This window comes from Capricornis sumatraensis, chromosome 22 (genome assembly GCF_032405125.1).
Source record: "Capricornis sumatraensis isolate serow.1 chromosome 22, serow.2, whole genome shotgun sequence".
NCBI classification, from domain to species: domain Eukaryota; kingdom Metazoa; phylum Chordata; class Mammalia; order Artiodactyla; family Bovidae; genus Capricornis; species Capricornis sumatraensis.
The window spans coordinates 42,609,940-42,628,790 of NC_091090.1; the positions used below are offsets into that span (position 1 = coordinate 42,609,940).

The window sequence follows — 18,851 nt, forward strand, 5'->3', positions numbered from 1 at the left end:
TTCTTTTCCAAAATTATTTTGACCATTCTAGGTCCATCAAATTTCCATATGCATTTTAAGATCAGCGCGTCAATTTCTGCCAAGAAGACAGTTGAGATTTCAATAGGAACTGTGTTGACTCTGTAGATCCATTTGGGGGAATACTGCCATTTTTAACAATAATAAGTCTTCTAATCCATGAACATGGGGTATCTATTTAATCTTTTTTTAATTTCTTTCAACAACATTTTGTAGTTTCAGAGTATAAGCTTTGTACTTCTTTTGTTAAATTTATTTCCAAGGATTAATATGTTATTCCTTTTGATTTTAAGTAGAAATGTTGTCTTAATGCCATTATCATATTATTCTTTGCCAGTGTATAGAAATACAGTGGATTTTTGTATTTTACATTCTGAAACCTTGCTGCACTAGCATCGGTATTTTTAAACTCTCAAAATGATTCCAGTGTGCAACCAAGTCAGAACCACTAGGTTCAATACCATCTATGCCCTCAAGTCTAATGAAGGAAAACATATCCATCATTATTGCTTTTACATCATTTGGAAAATTCAGAGGCATGATCTCTATAGGAAGGAAGGACTCCTTTCTAATCAACATCTTTATAAAGAATACAAGGGGCTTCCCAGGTGGTGCCAGTGGTAAAGAATCTGACTGCCAATGCAAGGGACATAAAAGACCCAGGCTCAATCCCTGGGTTGGGAAGATCTCCTGAAGAAGCATAGCAACCCATTCTAGTAGTCCTGCCTGGAGAATCCTATGGACAGAGGAGCCTGGCAGCTATTCAGACCACAGGGTCACAAAGAGCCGGACAAGACTGAAGCAAGTTAGCACAAAAGCATGCATCAACTAGTCTCAGAAGAAACGATAAAGGAAGTTTAAAGGGGAAATTGTATATGCAAATGTTAAATACCTATGAAAATTTAAAGTATCTTGAAATATTTTACCCTAAAATAGAGCTGTTCTTTTTTCTGGAAAAGGGTACTAAGATCCACCCTGTATGTCTGAGAACAGTCATTCAATATGGGAGATTAAATCCGGGCCCCAGTCAAAAGTACCTCCAGTTCCCACCAGGCAAGAGTGATCAAATGCTTCTATCTTTATCTCAAGTGATCATGAAACATCTAAATTAAGAAACTTAGTGACAGTAATAGCTCTGAAGAGAAATCCATTGGAAATGCCGCAGTCCTGTCTAGTCCTCACGACGGAGCCACTTAAATCTGCTAAACTGGAAGAACGTTTCAGTCAGAGCAGGGAGCAGGCACCAGGGGCATAAAGACCTGCTTCCAACAGGAGTGATTCAATAACTCTTCAGCTGACCTTTCTGAAGTCCTCCCTTTCGTCTCACGTGTGCTGCCTTATTGAACAGAGGGAGGCCCCAGTTCTGATACTCGTTCCAAGGAGATCTGTTTGTGCCTGTACGACACAGTACACTCAGAAAAGCAACCAACAGTTCCAGGAGGAAAAAAAAAAAACACAAGAAAGCTTGCCGGAGTTTGCATCCTTCCATTTCCTCCAAAGAACCATTAGACCTCAGAACTTCTAGCCCTCAGCTGGCCCCAAGGCCCCAGCCAACAGGGCCAGGACAGGCAGTGAGAATATAAGCACATCCCAAATGAAACATGGGTGGATTCCACTGAACTCATTTATCACTTTCTTCCTTCTCGGCCTGTGCCCCTGTAGAGTCCCAGTTTGAACTCTCAAGCAGCTCTGACTCTCTCAGAATGCACACACGGTCTCAGGAACACAGAAACGAAAAAATCCCCAATTATTAAAGGGTCAAGAAGCTCCTTTAGCCATTCTAAGGCTGTGCAAATTATCTGCATACAATACAACCATTCAAACAACCTAAGTAAACAGCTGGAGAATGCAGTGCTTGCATTCTACTAGAGAATTCAGTAGTAGAATTAAAACCTCACCATACAAAGCGTAAAAGGATCAATGGACATCCAGATATGTGACAAAGCAAGGAGAGTAAAAAGCTAATGTTAGAATCTGAGAGGTGGTGGGAATATAAGTACTCACTGTTAAAATTCTTTCATCTTTGTTGTATGTTTGAAAAATTTCATAACAAACATGTACAATTTTTTAAACTAAAAAGAAAAGTGCCATTCACTAAATCTCAGATTTTAATGTTCCTTAAAGCAGGAATCATGTGTGTTATATTTTATATAAGACTCCAATATCTGTATTAGTATTTAAATCAGTGTTTGAAAAGACTATAGCAAAATTAAGTCTTATTAATTAAGATTAATGGGTATAACATCAATGAACAATCATCTAAATTGTTATTTAAATTTTTCAAATTGTTAATTTGAAATTTTTAAAAAGAATATTTACACTGGATAAATGAGAAAATGAAGCCAATTTATTGTCAACTACATTTTTTTCCTACAGGATATAATCTATAAAGCCAGCATGAATAACTCACATCAATGACCCAGAAGTTGAACAACAGCGATGCTTTTAACTTCCTCAAGAGGATATTCTTTCTCCACACGGAGTGATGGTTAGGAACTAAGTATCCTCGCTTTCGAACTATGATGCTGGAGAAGACTCTTGAGAGTTCCTTGGGCAGCAAGGTGATCAAATCAGTCAGTCCTAAAGGAAATCAGTCCTGAATATTCATTGGAAGGACTGATGCTGAAGCTGAAGCTCCGATACTTTGGCCACCTGATACAAAGAGCTGACTCATTGGAAAAGACCCAGATTCTGGGAAAGATTGAAGGCAGAAGGAGAAGGGGAGGCCAGAGGATGAGATCGTTGGATGGCATCATCAACTAAATGAACATGAGTTTGAGCAAGCTCTGAGAGATGGTGAAGGACAGAGAAGCCTGGGGTGCTGCATTTCATGGGGTCACAAAGAGTGGGACAGGATTGACTGACTGAACAACAACAACAATCCTCGGTATCTACTTAGTTGCCTTAGGCAAACTTCCTCCTTGGCTAGAAGGAGAATTTATCAGATTTATGAAATTTGAACTCTATAAAAGTTGGACAAAGACCCACAGTGGCTAGACTGAAGATAAGCAATCTTGTTTTATTCAAAATTAACTTGAAATGATCTTAGCCAATTATCCATAGCAAAATCAGAATGTCTAGCTACATATAAATTACATGGTAACAAAATTGCAACTATTCTCACCTCATAATTTTCCCCCCAGACTTTATTCTGCAAAAATGTGAATCTCTTTGACATTTCCTAAACAGCAAGTATCTAGAACCATAGGGTTTCATGTGCTGCTTTTTTTTTTAATTGCTATGATTTGAACCAGTCTTCATTTTCTTTCTCTTAGTAAATCCATAGGCCTACATAGCTAAGACTGCTTTGACCCTCTTGTCAAATTCTAACCTAGTTACTATCCTTAAACTGCCTCTTTCCAAATGTTCTTGCTGCTGCTGCTGCTGCTAAGTCGCTTCAGTCATGTCCAACTCTGTTTGACCCCATAGACAGCAGCCTACCAGGCGCCGCCATCCCTGAGATTCTCCAGGCAAGAACACTGGAGTGGGTTGCCATTTCCTTCTCCAACGCATGAAAGTGAAAAGTGAAAAGTGAAGTCGCTCAGTCGTGTCCGACTCTTCGCCACCCCATGGACTGCGGCCTACCAGGCTCCTTCACCCATGGGATTTTCCAGGCAAGAGGACTGGAGTGGGGTGCCATTGCCTTCTCTGTCCAAAGGCTCTTAGTTAGCACCATATTCTAGCAAATCAGACTATCAAAGCAAAGATCACAAATCAAAGCCACATAACCAGTTGTTTCAGAAATGTCTGTCAGTGGTCACAAAAGAGCCAGAGGGAGCATATTATTTCATAGCACGAGATAGGGAGCGACTCACATGTGCTTCACCCAGAGTGCTCTGCAAAATACCCTGGACCGGGGCATCAGAACCTGCTGGAGAAGGAACTGAAACAGCTCGCTGGTCCCCACCCTCAGTTTCTGATTCAGTAAGTCTAGGGTGGGGCTCAAGAATTTATCATTCTAACAGGTACAGCTGCTGCTGCTGCTGTTGCTAGTCTGAGGACCAACGGCCTAGAACTGAAATATTCATTACACGAGAGGCAGGAGAAAGGAGATGATGATGACGGGAATGAGAGTATTTGTCAAGCTCCTGTGAGAGCTGCGGTGTGCGTCTAAAAATTATCTTATTTAATCTTCACAGCAATTCTGAGATGGTATTATTCCCACTTCACACAAAGCAGTTCAGTAACTTACCCTCCCATGTTCCCATGACTGGTAAATATAGGAATTGAGATTTAAACCAAAGCCTGATGGAGACACCGTCCTTGCTTGCATTCCCCTCAATCTCACCATGATTTCCATGTTATTAGAATGAAAGCATGAGAAAATACTAGAACCTTTAACAAACTAAAAATACTCCTATTGTTTCCTCTGAAGATTATCAATCCCATAAACCATGAAGTTTTTTAAAGACTGGACACCATTCCATATTAAAAATGATGTGTATTTCACATAGTACCAAGGAAAGCAAATATTACAGCTATAAACTTTTTTCCCAGTTGCAGGAAAGATCTCTTTGCTTTAGTCCATCATTCATTAATTACCCTCAGCACCCAGGAATCACTTGGAAACAACTAGAAGACTAAATCCTCTGCTGCTGCTGCTGCTGCTGCTGCTGCTGCTGCTGCTGCTGCTGCTGCTGCTAAGTCGCTTCAGTTGTGTCTGACTCTACACAACCCCACAGACGGCAGCCTACCAGGCTCCCCTGTCCCTGGGATTCTCCAGGCAAGAACACCGGAGTGGGTTGCCATTTCCTTCTCCAATGCGTGAAAGTGAAAAGTGAAAGTGAAGTCGCTCAGTCGTGTCTGACTCTTAGCAACCCCATGGACTGCAGCCTACCAGGCTCCTCCGCCCATGGGATTTTCCAGGCAAGAGTACTGGAGTGGGTTGCAACATCCTCTAGGGAACACTAGTAACTCCACAAGCAAGATGCAGGAGCAAGGTGAAAGAACATCCATTTTTGAACTAAGTAGTCTGGGCTTGAACTCAGTTTCAGCATCTGAATATATACTAAGTGCACTTGAAGCTTCCAGGTGCTTATAAACCAGAGCTCTTGAACTCTAAGCCCTTAGTTTCCTCAAACAACTTGCCTGAGGTTACAGAGTTGAAAGTTTACAGCATCCCTCAATCCCCTCAACCTGGGGCTATGGCCGCCAGTGTATTCAGATTATACCAGTCCACTCCGGTCTCTGGAACCCCTTGGATTTTTTTAAGTCGTTTGCTACTTACATCTTCTTTAAAATAACCTTTTATGTACATTAAAAAAAAAAACAAAAAACAGCTGTCGGCTTTGCATTATAAAGATATTGTCCAGTTTTACAAACTTTTAGGATCATAAAAACCTAATACGGGCCTCATCCATCATTCATGCTAACAAAATTTAGAGAGTACATACAGTGTGCTAGGCAGTATGTTATATATTTTCACAGATTGTTTCTTGTCTCATCCAAGCTACCCTATGAATCAGGAACGAAGAGCATGGATCTTGTGCAAGCAACTTAATTCTGCACTGGCTTCTTGATCTATAAACTGCAGGGTAAGAGGAAATGGGGGGAAATAGTTCTCTTGCAATACATATATTACCTGGGCTTTCCAGGTGGCGTAGTGGTAAAGAATCCGCCTGCCAATGCAGGAGACGCAAGAGACATAGATGATCCCTGGGTGGGGACGATTCCAGGACAGAGGAGCCTGGCAAGTCCATGGGGTCACAAAGAGTCAGATACGACTACACGCACACACACACGTGTGCACACACACACACACACACAGAGCCTAGTAGGTACCCACATGCTCCTGCTTGTCCTTCCTTGATTTCTTTTTTAAAGGGCAATAGAGGGCCAAAAAGATTGAATTAAAATCCTACATTCATGTGGCTAACAACACACGTGCTTTCCAGAAGAGGTGAACCAAAAGGACCTCCTTACTGGGGATGGGAAATGACTCAAAACCATAGAGGTTTTCAGTTAACATAGAGGCATCTATTTCCACAAAACAGGGCACTGACTGTCAAGCCTGATTCCAAGAGGCCCGATGCATATCTGAAATCCACATCCTAACCAATCTCTTATTAACTTAAATGTTCAGAAAATGGTGTTTTAGAGGTCACAACAGTTTCAGCTATCACTTGTCTAAACTGTTTTGTTCCTTTTCCTACTTAGTAACGTCTTGTCACTAAACATAGAGTTTGTGTGTGTGTGTGTGTGTGTGATATCACATCTTTCATCACCTTAGGACCACTACTGTGTTACATTTTCATTCATTCATATCTCCTGTGTGTATACTTTTCCAGACAAGGCCCATTTTTCTAACCTGATAGTACCATGAATACCAACGTGTAAAATCAGCTGAAACTGTCCTGGCATTGGACAAGCCGTATATTTTTTTAGAGATAGATCTATGAAATGAGTTTGTTTGGCTGTAATTAACTTCCTCCTTTAAAAAGGGAAGCCAAGATTAAACAATGAAACCTGTTTTTTTCACATCAGATTAGAGAAGATGAAAATTTCAAAAAAAAAAATACCCAGAATATCAAAGAAAGGTTTTTTTTCTACACCACTGGTGGGATTGTAAACAGGCATAACACTCTGGAAAGGCAATGTGGCATCATATGATGGTTTAAAATGCACATTCCTTTTGATTCGGCAATTCCACTTCTAGAAATTCATCTTAGCTATATTTTCACATTTATGTAAGTACAAAAAAGTTCATTTATTAACAGCAAAAACTGGCCCATAAATAGTAGGGGCCTAGTTAGATAAAATTTTGATATAGCATATCATAGAACATAGCGCAATACTTAAAAATGAAGGGAGATGTTTATATTCTTACATTGAAACATGTCCACAAAACACTAGGTTAAATTTATTTTTTTTAAAGTTATAGACACCATTTCTCTATTAAGTGATGTCTATGAATATATATTCATGTATTTCTATAAGGACTTCCCTGTAGCTCAAATAGTAAAGAATCTGCCAGCAATGTAGGAGACCCAGGTTTGATCCCTAGGTCAGGAAGATCCTCTGGAAAAGGGAATGGCAATCCACTCCAGTATTCTTGCTTGGAGAATCCCACAGACAGAGAAGCCTGGAGGGCTATAGTTCATGGGGTAGCAAAGAGTTGGACAAGACTGAGTGACTAACACTTGTGTATTTCTATATATTAGCACAGAGGAGGAGTCTAGAAGGGGGTACAGGCGAACTGTTCATATCATCAAGACTTTGAAAGATTTTCTGTTTTAAAGCCAGTACATGTTAACATTTAAGATTAGAAATTAATCTTTAATTTAAAAAGGAGAAAATGAAAATGGACTAGGAGGGAAGACGATAAAAGTTACTGCGATGTCACCGTATTTCTTGTAATTAAATTCTCTACCCCCATCAGCATATAAAAAGCTGATCACCACAATCTCTGCATTGGGCTGAGGTCTCAGTCTAAGACTGAAAGCCATTCTGAATTGACAAGTGAAGAGAAGTCAGCCAAACAGCTTTTTCTTCTCATGCTTCTGCTGGGGGCCTTCATTTGCCTGTTGGTTTCCTATTTCTAACGAGATAAACAAGGAACAAAAATCTTCCGCGTGTCATCCTGCAATTACTGCAAATGTTGAGGAAGTACTTGAAGTTAACTGGAATACCACCTGGAGCTGGCACAGTTGCCCTTCCTTGTCCTAGTACTTTCAGAAATGGGCAGTCAGGTAGATGATTTGCTTGGGATGGCTGAGTGGGGCTCAAAACATGAACACACAAATCCCTCCCCCCAAAAAAACTGTTACACTAACAAACAGGCAACTATGGTATTTTATACTTCATGTGCTTTAAAATGGGGATATTTTTCATGACCGATTTGGGTCATTATAAAGATGAAAAGTGAAAGTACTTAGAATGACGCCTCGCCCTAAGTTGGATAAATGCTTGCTGCTGCTATTATGACAATAACAATGATGATTAATGATACTTAGTTGCTTTCCTGCATTTCAGCCCTCGGTGAACTTCAAGTCCAGGTGGGACAAATGACAATATGCCATCTTTTCATAACCTTCTCTGTGAAAAACAAATTAAATCTCGTTCCATACTCTACCCTGATACCACATGGTTTTTTCTAAGAGAAAGCAGAACAGCCTGAAGTACTTCTTCAACCAATGGTAAAAGTCAAGAATGTTGTGCAAATGAAGTCTGCTCCAAAAGAATTGTGTCAACCGAAGCAGGGGAGGGGGGAACAAATTGGTTTAATATTCCCACATTGGGCAGAGCACTATGGGTGAATTTTTTATGAGTAACCTTGTTCTTGTCCTCTAACAGAAAGATAACCTTCATTCAAATAATACGGGGCCAGTGAGTAGGAAAAAAATTAGATTTCAACCAGTTTTATTCTAAAGAACAGAACTCACACTAATAGGTAGAATTTATAAAGAACCAGTCACGCATGCTCAATCATGTCCAACTCTCTGCGACGCCATGGACTGTAGCCCAAACCAGGCTCCTCTGTCCATGGGATTTCCCAGGCAAGAATACTTGAATGGGCTGCCATTTCCTTCTCCAATAATTTATATAGAAACAGGCTTCAACTCAATGCAGAAGAAAAATAGAGTTTAGAATTAGAATTTCTAATCACTGAGTAGCCAGTGTTATTGTTTGTCTCAATCCTGATGTTTTCAAGCAAAATCTAGATGAGTATACCAAAGGCAGTAGAACCTCACATGCCGTCTGTATTCCAGGTCCTGTACTATGGGCTTTATCTGGATTATCTACCGCAATCTTCTCTCTAGCCTTAAAGGTTATAGATTTATTATTTTCCCTAAAGTATATAAAAGAAAATGAAGACTCAGACTACCCAAAGACATAAATGGCTAGCACCTGCTGGTCCAATCCACTATCATTTCTGGCCTGGATTTTCATAAAAGTGTTAGTCGATCAGTCGTGTCCAACTTAGCCACCCTGTGGACTATAGCCCGCCAGGCGCCTCTGTCCATGGGATTCTCCAGGCAAAAATACTGGAGTGGGTTGCCATTTCTTGCTCCAGGGGATCTTCCCAACCCAGGGATCGAGCCCAGGTCTCCTGCATTGCAGGCAGATTCTTTACCTTCTGAACCACTAGGGAAGCGTCTAACTAGTTTCCACGCTTTCACCCTGCCCCAGTGGGCTTTCCAGGTGGTGCCGTGGTAAAGAATCGCCTGCCAGTGCAGGAGATGCAAGAGACTTGGGTTCCATCCCTGGTTCAGGAAAATCCCCTGAAGAAGGAAATGGCAACCCACTTCATCTTCCGTGCAGCTGGCAGGGTAACTGTGACAGTTAATTTTATGTGTAACTTGACTCAGCCACAGGATACCTGGGTATTTGGTTAAACATTGTTTCTAGGTGTGTCTGTGAGGGTGTTTCCAGATGAGATTAGCATCTGAATTGGTAGACTCAGTAGTTTCCCATGTTCTCCAGGTCTTTGCTTATGTACAGTCATCCCTCTGCCTCCATGGGGTGGGTTAGTTTCAGGACCCCCGGCAGATAACAGAATCCGCAGACGCTTGAGTCCCTTATGTAATACGGCATAGTACCGTTGACCCGCTGTACCCCTGCATTTTGCATCTGCAGAATATGGAACACTGACTGTAACACATTGTCAGTGAGGCTTTCCTGACCACCTAAGGTAAAACAGAAACGCCCTCTCCTTTCACTTTCCCTATCCCCCTCCCCCTGGCTCTGTCTTAGGAGCCCATATCATCATCTGACTTCTGTACTAACTTGTTTTTGTCTGTGTCCTTCTCTGACATGTGACCTCTCTGAAAAACCAGACCCTAATCTGATTATTCACTACGGAATCTTCACCATCAGAATGATGCACGGCACAATAAACCTGTGTTGAATAAATGAAGCCCAGACAACCAGATTTGACATCTAGTCTCCTAAATGTCAAGCCATTTTCTGGCATTCAGGAAAAGAACTTCTTTCATCAGAACGGTAGGGGACTGGGTCTAAGGTGACTTCCAATTCCAGGACTGTGACGCCAAGCCACCATCATTAGGGACTTACGAATAAGGTTCTCTTTGCTGCTCTTTCCTCTGACCACATTTTCCCACTCTCCTTGAATAAGGACGTGGTAACCATTAGGCAATGGATGAGATCATAGGTCCAGAAAGCCACCTCCCCCTTGCGTCATCTCTAATCCATTTCTCAGGCTGCTACACTTTGCTCTTAATTTTCAGATGCTATCTGACCTGCAGTTTGCTCAGTTGTCAGTAGAAAAGCAGAGTACCAAAATTGGTGCTTTTAAACCAGCAGCTTACCCAACAGACACGTCATCATAGTTCTATCATTAAAACTCTAAACAAGCATAAGCAGCAAGTATATTGAAGTCATTTGCAAACAAACAAAGACAAATTCACCGACTTACTGTCAATCATCCAAGATAATAAAATTAAGGGAGAACATAAAACCAATGTTGCCAAGTCCATATATTTTAGTATCAAAAACCAACAGAGCCAGAGCAAGAGAGGGTGCTGACCTGGCAGAATTTACCTCTGCCTACTTAATACTAGAAGAAGGCAAGGGAATCCAGAGAGCTGGAGATTTTTAAAGCATCAGGAAAGGTCGTATGACCAGAAGAGTCATACTAAGTCATTTCAGTCGTGTCTGACTCTGTGCAACGCTATGGACTGTAACCGGCCAGGCTCCTCTGTCCATGGGGATTCTCCAGGCAAGAATACTGGAGTGGGTTGCCATGCCCTCCTCCAGGGGACCTTCCCAACCCAGGGATCGAAGTCACATCTCTTACCTTCTCCTGCTTTGGCAGGTGGGTTCTTTACCATTAGCACCACCTGGGAAGGCCAGAAGAGGGGAAGGAAAATTGTTCTAAAACACTGCTGGAGTAAGACACCTCGTTATTTCCTGCAGTTCCACAGAATTCACAACAAAAGATGCTTAAAATGCTACCAAATATATCAAGGCAATAAGTAACACCATTATGATATCCTTATTGGGGGTTGGCAGCTCTTAACGGGATTCATAGTTTGAGACACTCTTCCATGTGAATCTTCTGCATCCACCAGAAATGCATTCCTCTTTTCACTCTCCAAGTTGTACTGGGTCTTTGTTTCTCGTCTAAGCCCTACTTGCAGGTCTTTAGTTGAAACATCCAGCCAGGAGCCACTCTTTGGACAAACCCAAAAGAGAAACTTCTCTTTCTCAATCCTAACCTCTAGTCTGTGGGTGTTGCAGAATAGCAATGAGTTGAAATCACCTATATACCCACCTCTTTATAAAAGGCTAATGAGGAAGCAAGTCAAGTCTTTACAGGATTCCTTCCTCTAAAACATTTTTGAAAAACAGAACAGCTCAGCATCCTGACAGAACTTAGGAAAGAGAGGAATAATAATGTTAATTTACCAGGGGCTTGGGACTGTGCTAATTTCTCTATAGGGATTCTCATTTTTAAGATTTTTTTTTTAACGTGGACCATTTTAAAAGTATTTATTGAATTTGTTACAATATTGCTTTTGTTTTATGTTTTTTTTTTCTTTTTTTTGGCCATAAGGCATGTTGGATCTTAGCTCCCCAACCAGGGATCGAACCCACACTTCCTGCATTGGAAGGTGAAGTCTTAACCACTGGACCACCAGGGAAGTCCCCGGGGATTCTCCTTGGATGCTGCCTATAACACTCTAAGATAGGAACTACCATCCACTACCATCCTTTCCAGGCTATAGGTGAAAAACTAAGTTTTATAGAAGCCAAAGAATTTGCCTAAAGTCATATACGAGTAAACAGCAAAGCCTGAACATGAGCCTGGGTCTTCCTAGCTCTGTATCTGCACTTTAATCACCATGCATGGGACACTGGAAAGGAGGAATGGAGGTGGGAACAGAAAAATGACCTTCCCTTCTCTTTATGCAGATATCAGTTTGAATCCAGGAAAGAACCACTATTAGTTTTTTGCTTCATTTGAAGGTGCTAAGTAGCTTCAGTCATGTCCGACTCTTTGCAGCCCTATGGAGTATAACCCACCAAACTCCTCTGTCCATAGCGATTCTCCAGGCAAGAATACTGGAGGGGGTTGCCATGCCCTCCTCCAGGGGGGTCTTCCCGACCCAGGGATTGAACCCATGTCTCTTGCTGAAGCTCCAGGACTTTGGCCACCTCATGCGAAGAGTTGATTCATTGGAAAAGACTCTGATGCTGGGAGGGATTGGGGGCAGGAGGAGAAGGGGATGACAGAGGATGAGATGGCTGGATGGCATCACGGACTCGATGGACGTGAGTCTGAGTCATCTCCGGGAGATGGTGATGGACAGGGAGGCCTGGCGTGCTGCGATTCATGAGGTCGCAAAGAGTCGGACACGACTGAGCGACTGAACTGAACTGAGCTCTTGCATCTCCTGCACTGGCAGCAGGTTCTTTACCACTAGCACCACTGGGAAGCCCTACACACAGTACACAGTCAGTGTGGATGCACATGTGTGTATGTATGTACTCAGAAACATACACACACATGCATGCTCACACACAGCACATCTTCCAAACTGTCTGTGTCTCCCAGGCCATATGTGGGCTTTGCTTAAAGGTCACCCAGCAGGCCCCAAGGAAAAGAAGGGCTTGGTCTAAAAAGCTTTATATTTCCTCTCACTTTTTTAAACACTGGAAAATCCATTTGGCTCTGAGAAATGAATAGTAAAAGGAGCTCTAACTACTTAGGGCCAACAAAATGTAATGGAAAAAAGGCAAGAATATGGCTGGACTTTATTTTCTTTTCGCTCAGTACATCCTGTCTTTAATTTGAATGGTAAATAGGCCATGCCAATATACCAACTCTTTTCAGGTGAAATTATCTAGGTTATAAAAACAAGCAACAACTGTGTTTTCATTATTCTTTAATTCATGGCCGACAGAAATAGCTTCCAAAATAAATCAGAGAGGCAAATATTACTCACAAGGGAGCAACCCACAAATTTTCCCTCCTTTGATAACCAATTTTTGTGAAATTTTTTCCCTTTCACTTGAATTATCATTGTGTGGTATTATCTGAAAGAGTGTGTTGCAAAAGCTAGGAAAGTTGCATTATTTAAATCCACAGGAGAGGAGGGGGGAGAGAGAGAGACTTTTTCCATATTATCAGTTAGTAGACTAACATCCCTGAGATATTTGTCCTTTAAGTTCAAAAGCAAGCAATGCTTGTTGATGCTTGGTAGAAACCAACACAATACTGTAAAGCAATTATCCTTCAATGAAAAATAAGTAAATTTAAAAAAAAAGTTAAGGAAAAAAAAAGAACAAGTAATCTTGCAACACCTCTCTCTGTAAGCCCACAGCATCAACCTCCTTGGCTCCATGATACAACTAATGATTCATGACCTCAGTCATGCCAGTGAGAGCCCCACCCATTTTTGTCCTGAATATTTAGCTTTCCTCCCTTTATACAATATTTTCTTCTCTATGCTAAATCTGAGCAAAAAGTCTAACAGAAACTATCTTCCCAAACAGAACATGGTAAAGCTTCCTTTTAACAAGAAACTAGATATATCAGAGGATTATTTGAAGCAACATCTATCACATTCCTTTCTCTGGATGTCATTAAATCAAGAACTACCTCCATGGAATAAGTTAAAACAGTATTCTTCCATGCACTGGTTGTGGGGAAATTAATAGGTATTCCACTTCAAAAAAAAATAAAAGGGGTAGCATTAGCAGAACAGAAATACTTCATCAGGAGAAGTTCAATACGTCCCACTGCTTTCTTTCTAACCACAAGGTTTCACAGAGTCTCTAAAATGCAAACATGCATTGCAAGCCTCCAAGAGAGGAATATAAAATATATCCGCTTCCAAGCTAATTTGACTCTGAAACACTTTATGCAAGGATCATCTCTTTCACAGAGCTGGAGGTTCACAAAACACACATGCGTTGGGGAGCAGCTACTTACAGGCCAGATCTGAGCTGGCTAACAGCCAATGGGCAAGTCAGACACCTCATCTCTGTCCATTCTGCTCTCCCCAAGCACACAGATCATACTTTCTTAGGGGAAACAAGACAAGGATAGAATGGAGAAAAGTTCACTGAAATGATGAAAATACAGCACCGTATCTATCAGCAGAACCATTACATGTAGACATTCCTCTCAAGAGAGGGGGAAGAGGGAACTCTCTTAGCAAGATCATTTTAAATACATGGTATGCACAAGAAGGCTTTCCCAGCCAATAACTGGGAAAATGTCATCCAGTCATATCTAAAATTGGGAATTAGGAGTATATGGCTTATTTTAAGATGTCACAGGTTTCCTTTCAGCCTTGAAAACACAAAACACATTTAATATCTTTAATTTGAATGCAAATCAAAAGGCAGCAGGATCAGACACATTTTAAACTAGTATTTTTAACTGTTTTTTCATATCAGTAACCCTTAGACACATGTTTTAACTGGTTTTTTAAAAAAAGAAAGAGATAAGAGCTCCAACAAAATAGTTACAATAGTATTTCAGGTGAAGTGCTTCAGGTATGAACTGCAAATTTATAGACACTAATGTCATCAGACATGCTGGCTGTGGTCACTCAGTCATGCCTGACTCTTTTGCGACCCCATGAACTGCAACCCGACAGGCTCCTCTGTCCGTGGGATCTCCCAGGCAAGAATACCGGAGTGGGTTGCCATTTCCTTCTCCACGAGATCTTCCTGACCTAGAGATCAAAGCTGCATCTCCTACATTATAGGTGGATTCTTTACCCCTGATCCACCAGAGAAGCCCAGTAGAGGTTACTATTTTGATCAATCACATTGGGAAGCCAGGGAAGGTTCACATTTATAGCTGTGTAGAGTTCCCAAGTCAGAACGATACAAAAATACCAAGCCATCTGACCTTCTACTTTTGCATAGTCCCCAACAATGGGGACGTATGGATCTAGATGACAGAATAATCTAATTGTATTAACCCCTACTCTCAAACTGCTAAAGGAGAAATAAGAACTAATTGTGTGGTCTTTAACTGGGAACTTAGATCTACGGAAACAATGATACAGTGGTGTCAGTTCCTTGTGAATACGAAATACGGCCTTTGCTTGTGTGTGCATACTCTTTGCTCAACACTGAGGCACATATTTGACTTCTGCTCTATGAGATGTCTGAAAAAGTGAATCCCATACTCTGCTTTTAAACATCAGTAACCTTCAGACAAAAATTTCCATTCTGGCTTTAACCAAACGTTGCTTCTGACTCATTTGTTTCAAGGATTAGCAAGGGTCTGAAACCAATGTGAGAAAGTCAAAGAAAATAGTTTTGAAGCACAACACTCTGAAACAAAGCAAGACCAAAGGAAACTGGAGCTGCCCTGTGATGACAAGGCCATTTCCTCACTTCCTGTAAAGCAACTCACACTGACAAGATGAGGAAGAGCCAGGACAAACACCCGTTGAAACTAAGGATGGATTAAGAGTCAACTAGGAAGAGTTGCTGCTGCTGCTGCTGCCGCCACTAAGTCGCTTCAGTCGTGTCCAACTCTATGCGATCCCATAGACGGCAGCCCACCAGGCTCCCCGGTCCCTGGGATTCTCCAGGCAAGAACACTGGAGTGGGTTGCCATTTCCTTCTCCAATGCATTAAAGTGAAAAGTGAAAGCAAAGCCGCTCAGTTGACTCGCAGTGACCCCATGGACTGCAGCCCACCAGGCTGCTCTGTCCAGGGGATTTTCCAGGCAAGAGTACTGGAGTGGGTTGCCATTGCCTTCTCCAGGAAGAGTTGGGCATCTACTTAAACTAAGTTGGGCATCTTGGCATGGTAGAAGGAGAGCCTGATGCTTAAATTACAATAATCACCATTTATTTTTGCTTTGGGAGGCCTTCTATGGTCCGATTAATATTTAATATTAATGGTTAATATTTATTATACAATAAATGTAATAATCACCAAACAAGTTTTACAAGTGAAATTTACTCAGTCGTGTCCAACTCTTTGCAACCCCATGGACTGTACAGTCCATGGCATTCTCCAGGCCAGAATATTGGAGTGGGTAGCCTTTCCCTTCGCCAGCGGATCTCCCCAACCCAGGGATCGAACCCAGGTCTCCCACATTGCAGGCAGATTTTTATCAGCTGAGCCACAAGGGAAGCCCAATCACCAGACAAATGTGGGTTTAATACCCTTGATTTGTAAGGGAAATTTTTTTCAAATTTGTGCATCAATGTTGAGTAAAGAATACACAAACACACTTACCGAAGCCTCCTCCCATCTACCCAATTATCACTGAACACCCTGGCCCCACACCCCTAACCTCCTGCTCTTTTTTCCTAAGCCCCTCTTTCCCTCCACTCTATAGGCTCCCCACTGAAGCCTCCTCCTGTCTACCCAATTATCACTGAACACCCTGGCCCCACACCCCTAACCTCCTGCTCTTTTTTTCTAAGCCCCTCTCTCCCACCACTCTATAAAGTTACTATTTATCATATAACTCCTTTGATAGACTATACGATCCTAAGAGCAAAGAACTCAGCTGGGTTTTGTTTTCTGCTACATCCTACTGCCTAGAACAATTCCCAGAACAAAGATGCTACTTACTAGATACCTAGATACCTGTTGAATGAAGGGATAAATGATACTATTCTTTGCCATCTTTGGATGCTACAGTTTAGAACAAAACGAAAGGATTTTACTCACTTTCCTTTTTTACCTAAGAATTATCCCAAGCTTTCTCTCTACTCTAATCTTCAGTCCAAAAGATTTTAAGAAAACTGATATAAACTAGCTGGAAAATGTGTCACGTTAGTTGAATAAATTAAGGAAAAAAAAAAGAGATGAAGTAAAATTTATTTCACCTTATTTTTTTAAGTATGCTTAGTAAAATGCCTTTTTATAAATGATTCTAGAACTTCCTAAATAATTCCTTTCTTCTCACTCCCCTTGATTTGAGCAGTGACCACTGTAACTAAACTGGTCAATTTCCCTCACAAGTCAGGGCTATTAAACCCACATGTGTCTGGTGATTATTACATTTACTGTATAATAAATATTAGCTATTGGACCATACAAGGCCCCTCCCCAAAGCAAAGATAAATGGTGATTATTGTAATTTAGGCATCCGGCCCTCGCTCCACCATGCTGAGAAGCCCAGCACTCTTCCTAGTTGACCCTTAATTCATCCTTAGTTTAAAAGGGTAGCTGATTCAGCTATAGCAATAATAAAATGTGATATCATGTTTTCCAAGGGGGGAAAAAAGGGTAGCTGATTCAAACACACAGGAGAGAGGTGAGTGCCGTAAAGGCAGGAAAGATCATTCAGTTCTGGATCTATGAATACAGGCCCAGAGAAGCTATATCTTACTACATTTTCATTTTTTTATGAAAAATTTATCGTTATTTGAAATTTTCCAATGGGAGACACATACAGAAATGTGTTGAGACCAGGTGCGCCCTAAGGGCATCAGCTTACAGTTTCTTGTTTACAGCCTCAGGGAAGACTGCTGTCAGGAAGCCCACTCCCACTCCTAAAGCAGGAGGCTCTCCTGCGGTATGCGGCGTCGAGCCACCCAGATTCCACCAAACTCCTGGCCAGTTCCTTCAACGTGTCCGTCTTTTCTGTGGGGAGCTCTCACTAGCTCACAGTAAGAGCTCAAAAAATGCTTGAATAAATGAAAATCTGAACAAGATCACCTGGTTCATACTTCTAGTAATCCCATGGAACCCATCAGTCTGTTTCCTATCTTTATTCTTTAACCACTGTGTCCATACGGTCACAAAGAGTCGGACACAACTGAAGCAACTTAGCACATTCTTTAACCAACCAACCTTCAGGGATACATGCCATCAAAGTCACCGGCACGGATACCAAAGTGTCAAACTAAAAGAGACAAGCCCACCCCTGAAGATCTATAGGGTGATATCTATTATGAGGAATAAGCAGCATTCAGAATATTGTGAAAATAGAAAAAAAAAACTGAAAAGGAGATTTGACAAAGTAAAACAGTTGCATACCATGTGCTCTGTAGGAGATGAGCACATAGATCAAAGAAAATCCAGCAAATTGCTACCTGATTTCTCCATCATTCAAAACACCTGATGAGCTTCTTACAGATGGTAGTTAACTAAGGCAAGTTAAAAATGTCTCTATTTTGTTCCTTAGCTAAAGCGTTAAGAATAGAAAGGCATAGCTTATGCAACCAATAATTAAATTTCATACACATGTTACACTTTGCCTAAACCCCAGCAACTATCGGATTTAGCATTCCAAACAGTATTTGGAATCATATTCAAACATGGAATCGCTTTCCCAAGCAGGATCATAGGGTAGTTTGGCTCCTCCTGAGCCACAGAAATATCTCCTATACTTTTAAAATTTGTCCCTTCATATTTTTTCATGATGAAAGCATCAAGGAAAACTTACAGCTGTGCAAAAGATGCATCGGCATTCCTGGAGCGTGGTCATCTTGTCCAGAGACTGCTCACACAGGCAGAGTTTGCAAGTGACAAGGGGCGCCAGGGCCAGGTCTCCAGGCGTGGGATTTTCGGCGGCCGTCATGGTCAGACAGTGGAGCCTACCCACTGAGCCCATCAGCTTGTCCTCAGCCTCCTTCAGTCTCCTCAATCCCTACGGAAAGGCCCAAAGGAGAAAACATCCATTGACACAGCTGTCGTTTAACCCACACATCAGGACACTGCAAATCCTCCCCTTCAGTGATCTAAGCGTACAGCAAGTGCATTTCTGAGAACCATGGCCTAGAGAGCTAGCCACCTTGGCAAGCTATCCCTGGAGTTCCGAAATGTAAGGTGACCTCACTGTTCTGACTCACATCAAGTGACCTATGGAAATTAAAATACTATGAACAGGCACACCATTTCGGAATGGCATTGCTATGATCAACTCAACAGACTCAGAA

General features: G+C 41.5%; 1 protein-coding gene across 1 annotated transcript in view; it reads right to left on the bottom strand.

Annotated features, from left to right (window-relative positions):
- Positions 1-18,526, bottom strand: part of RNF144B (ring finger protein 144B) — a 61,586-nt gene extending 43,060 nt beyond the window's left edge. The window contains exon 1 of the mRNA XM_068961052.1: positions 18,359-18,526. Within this exon, the coding sequence (XP_068817153.1) occupies positions 18,359-18,526 (168 nt within the window). The remainder of the gene's footprint in view (positions 1-18,358) is intronic.
- Between the last annotated feature and the right edge of the window lie 325 nt (positions 18,527-18,851).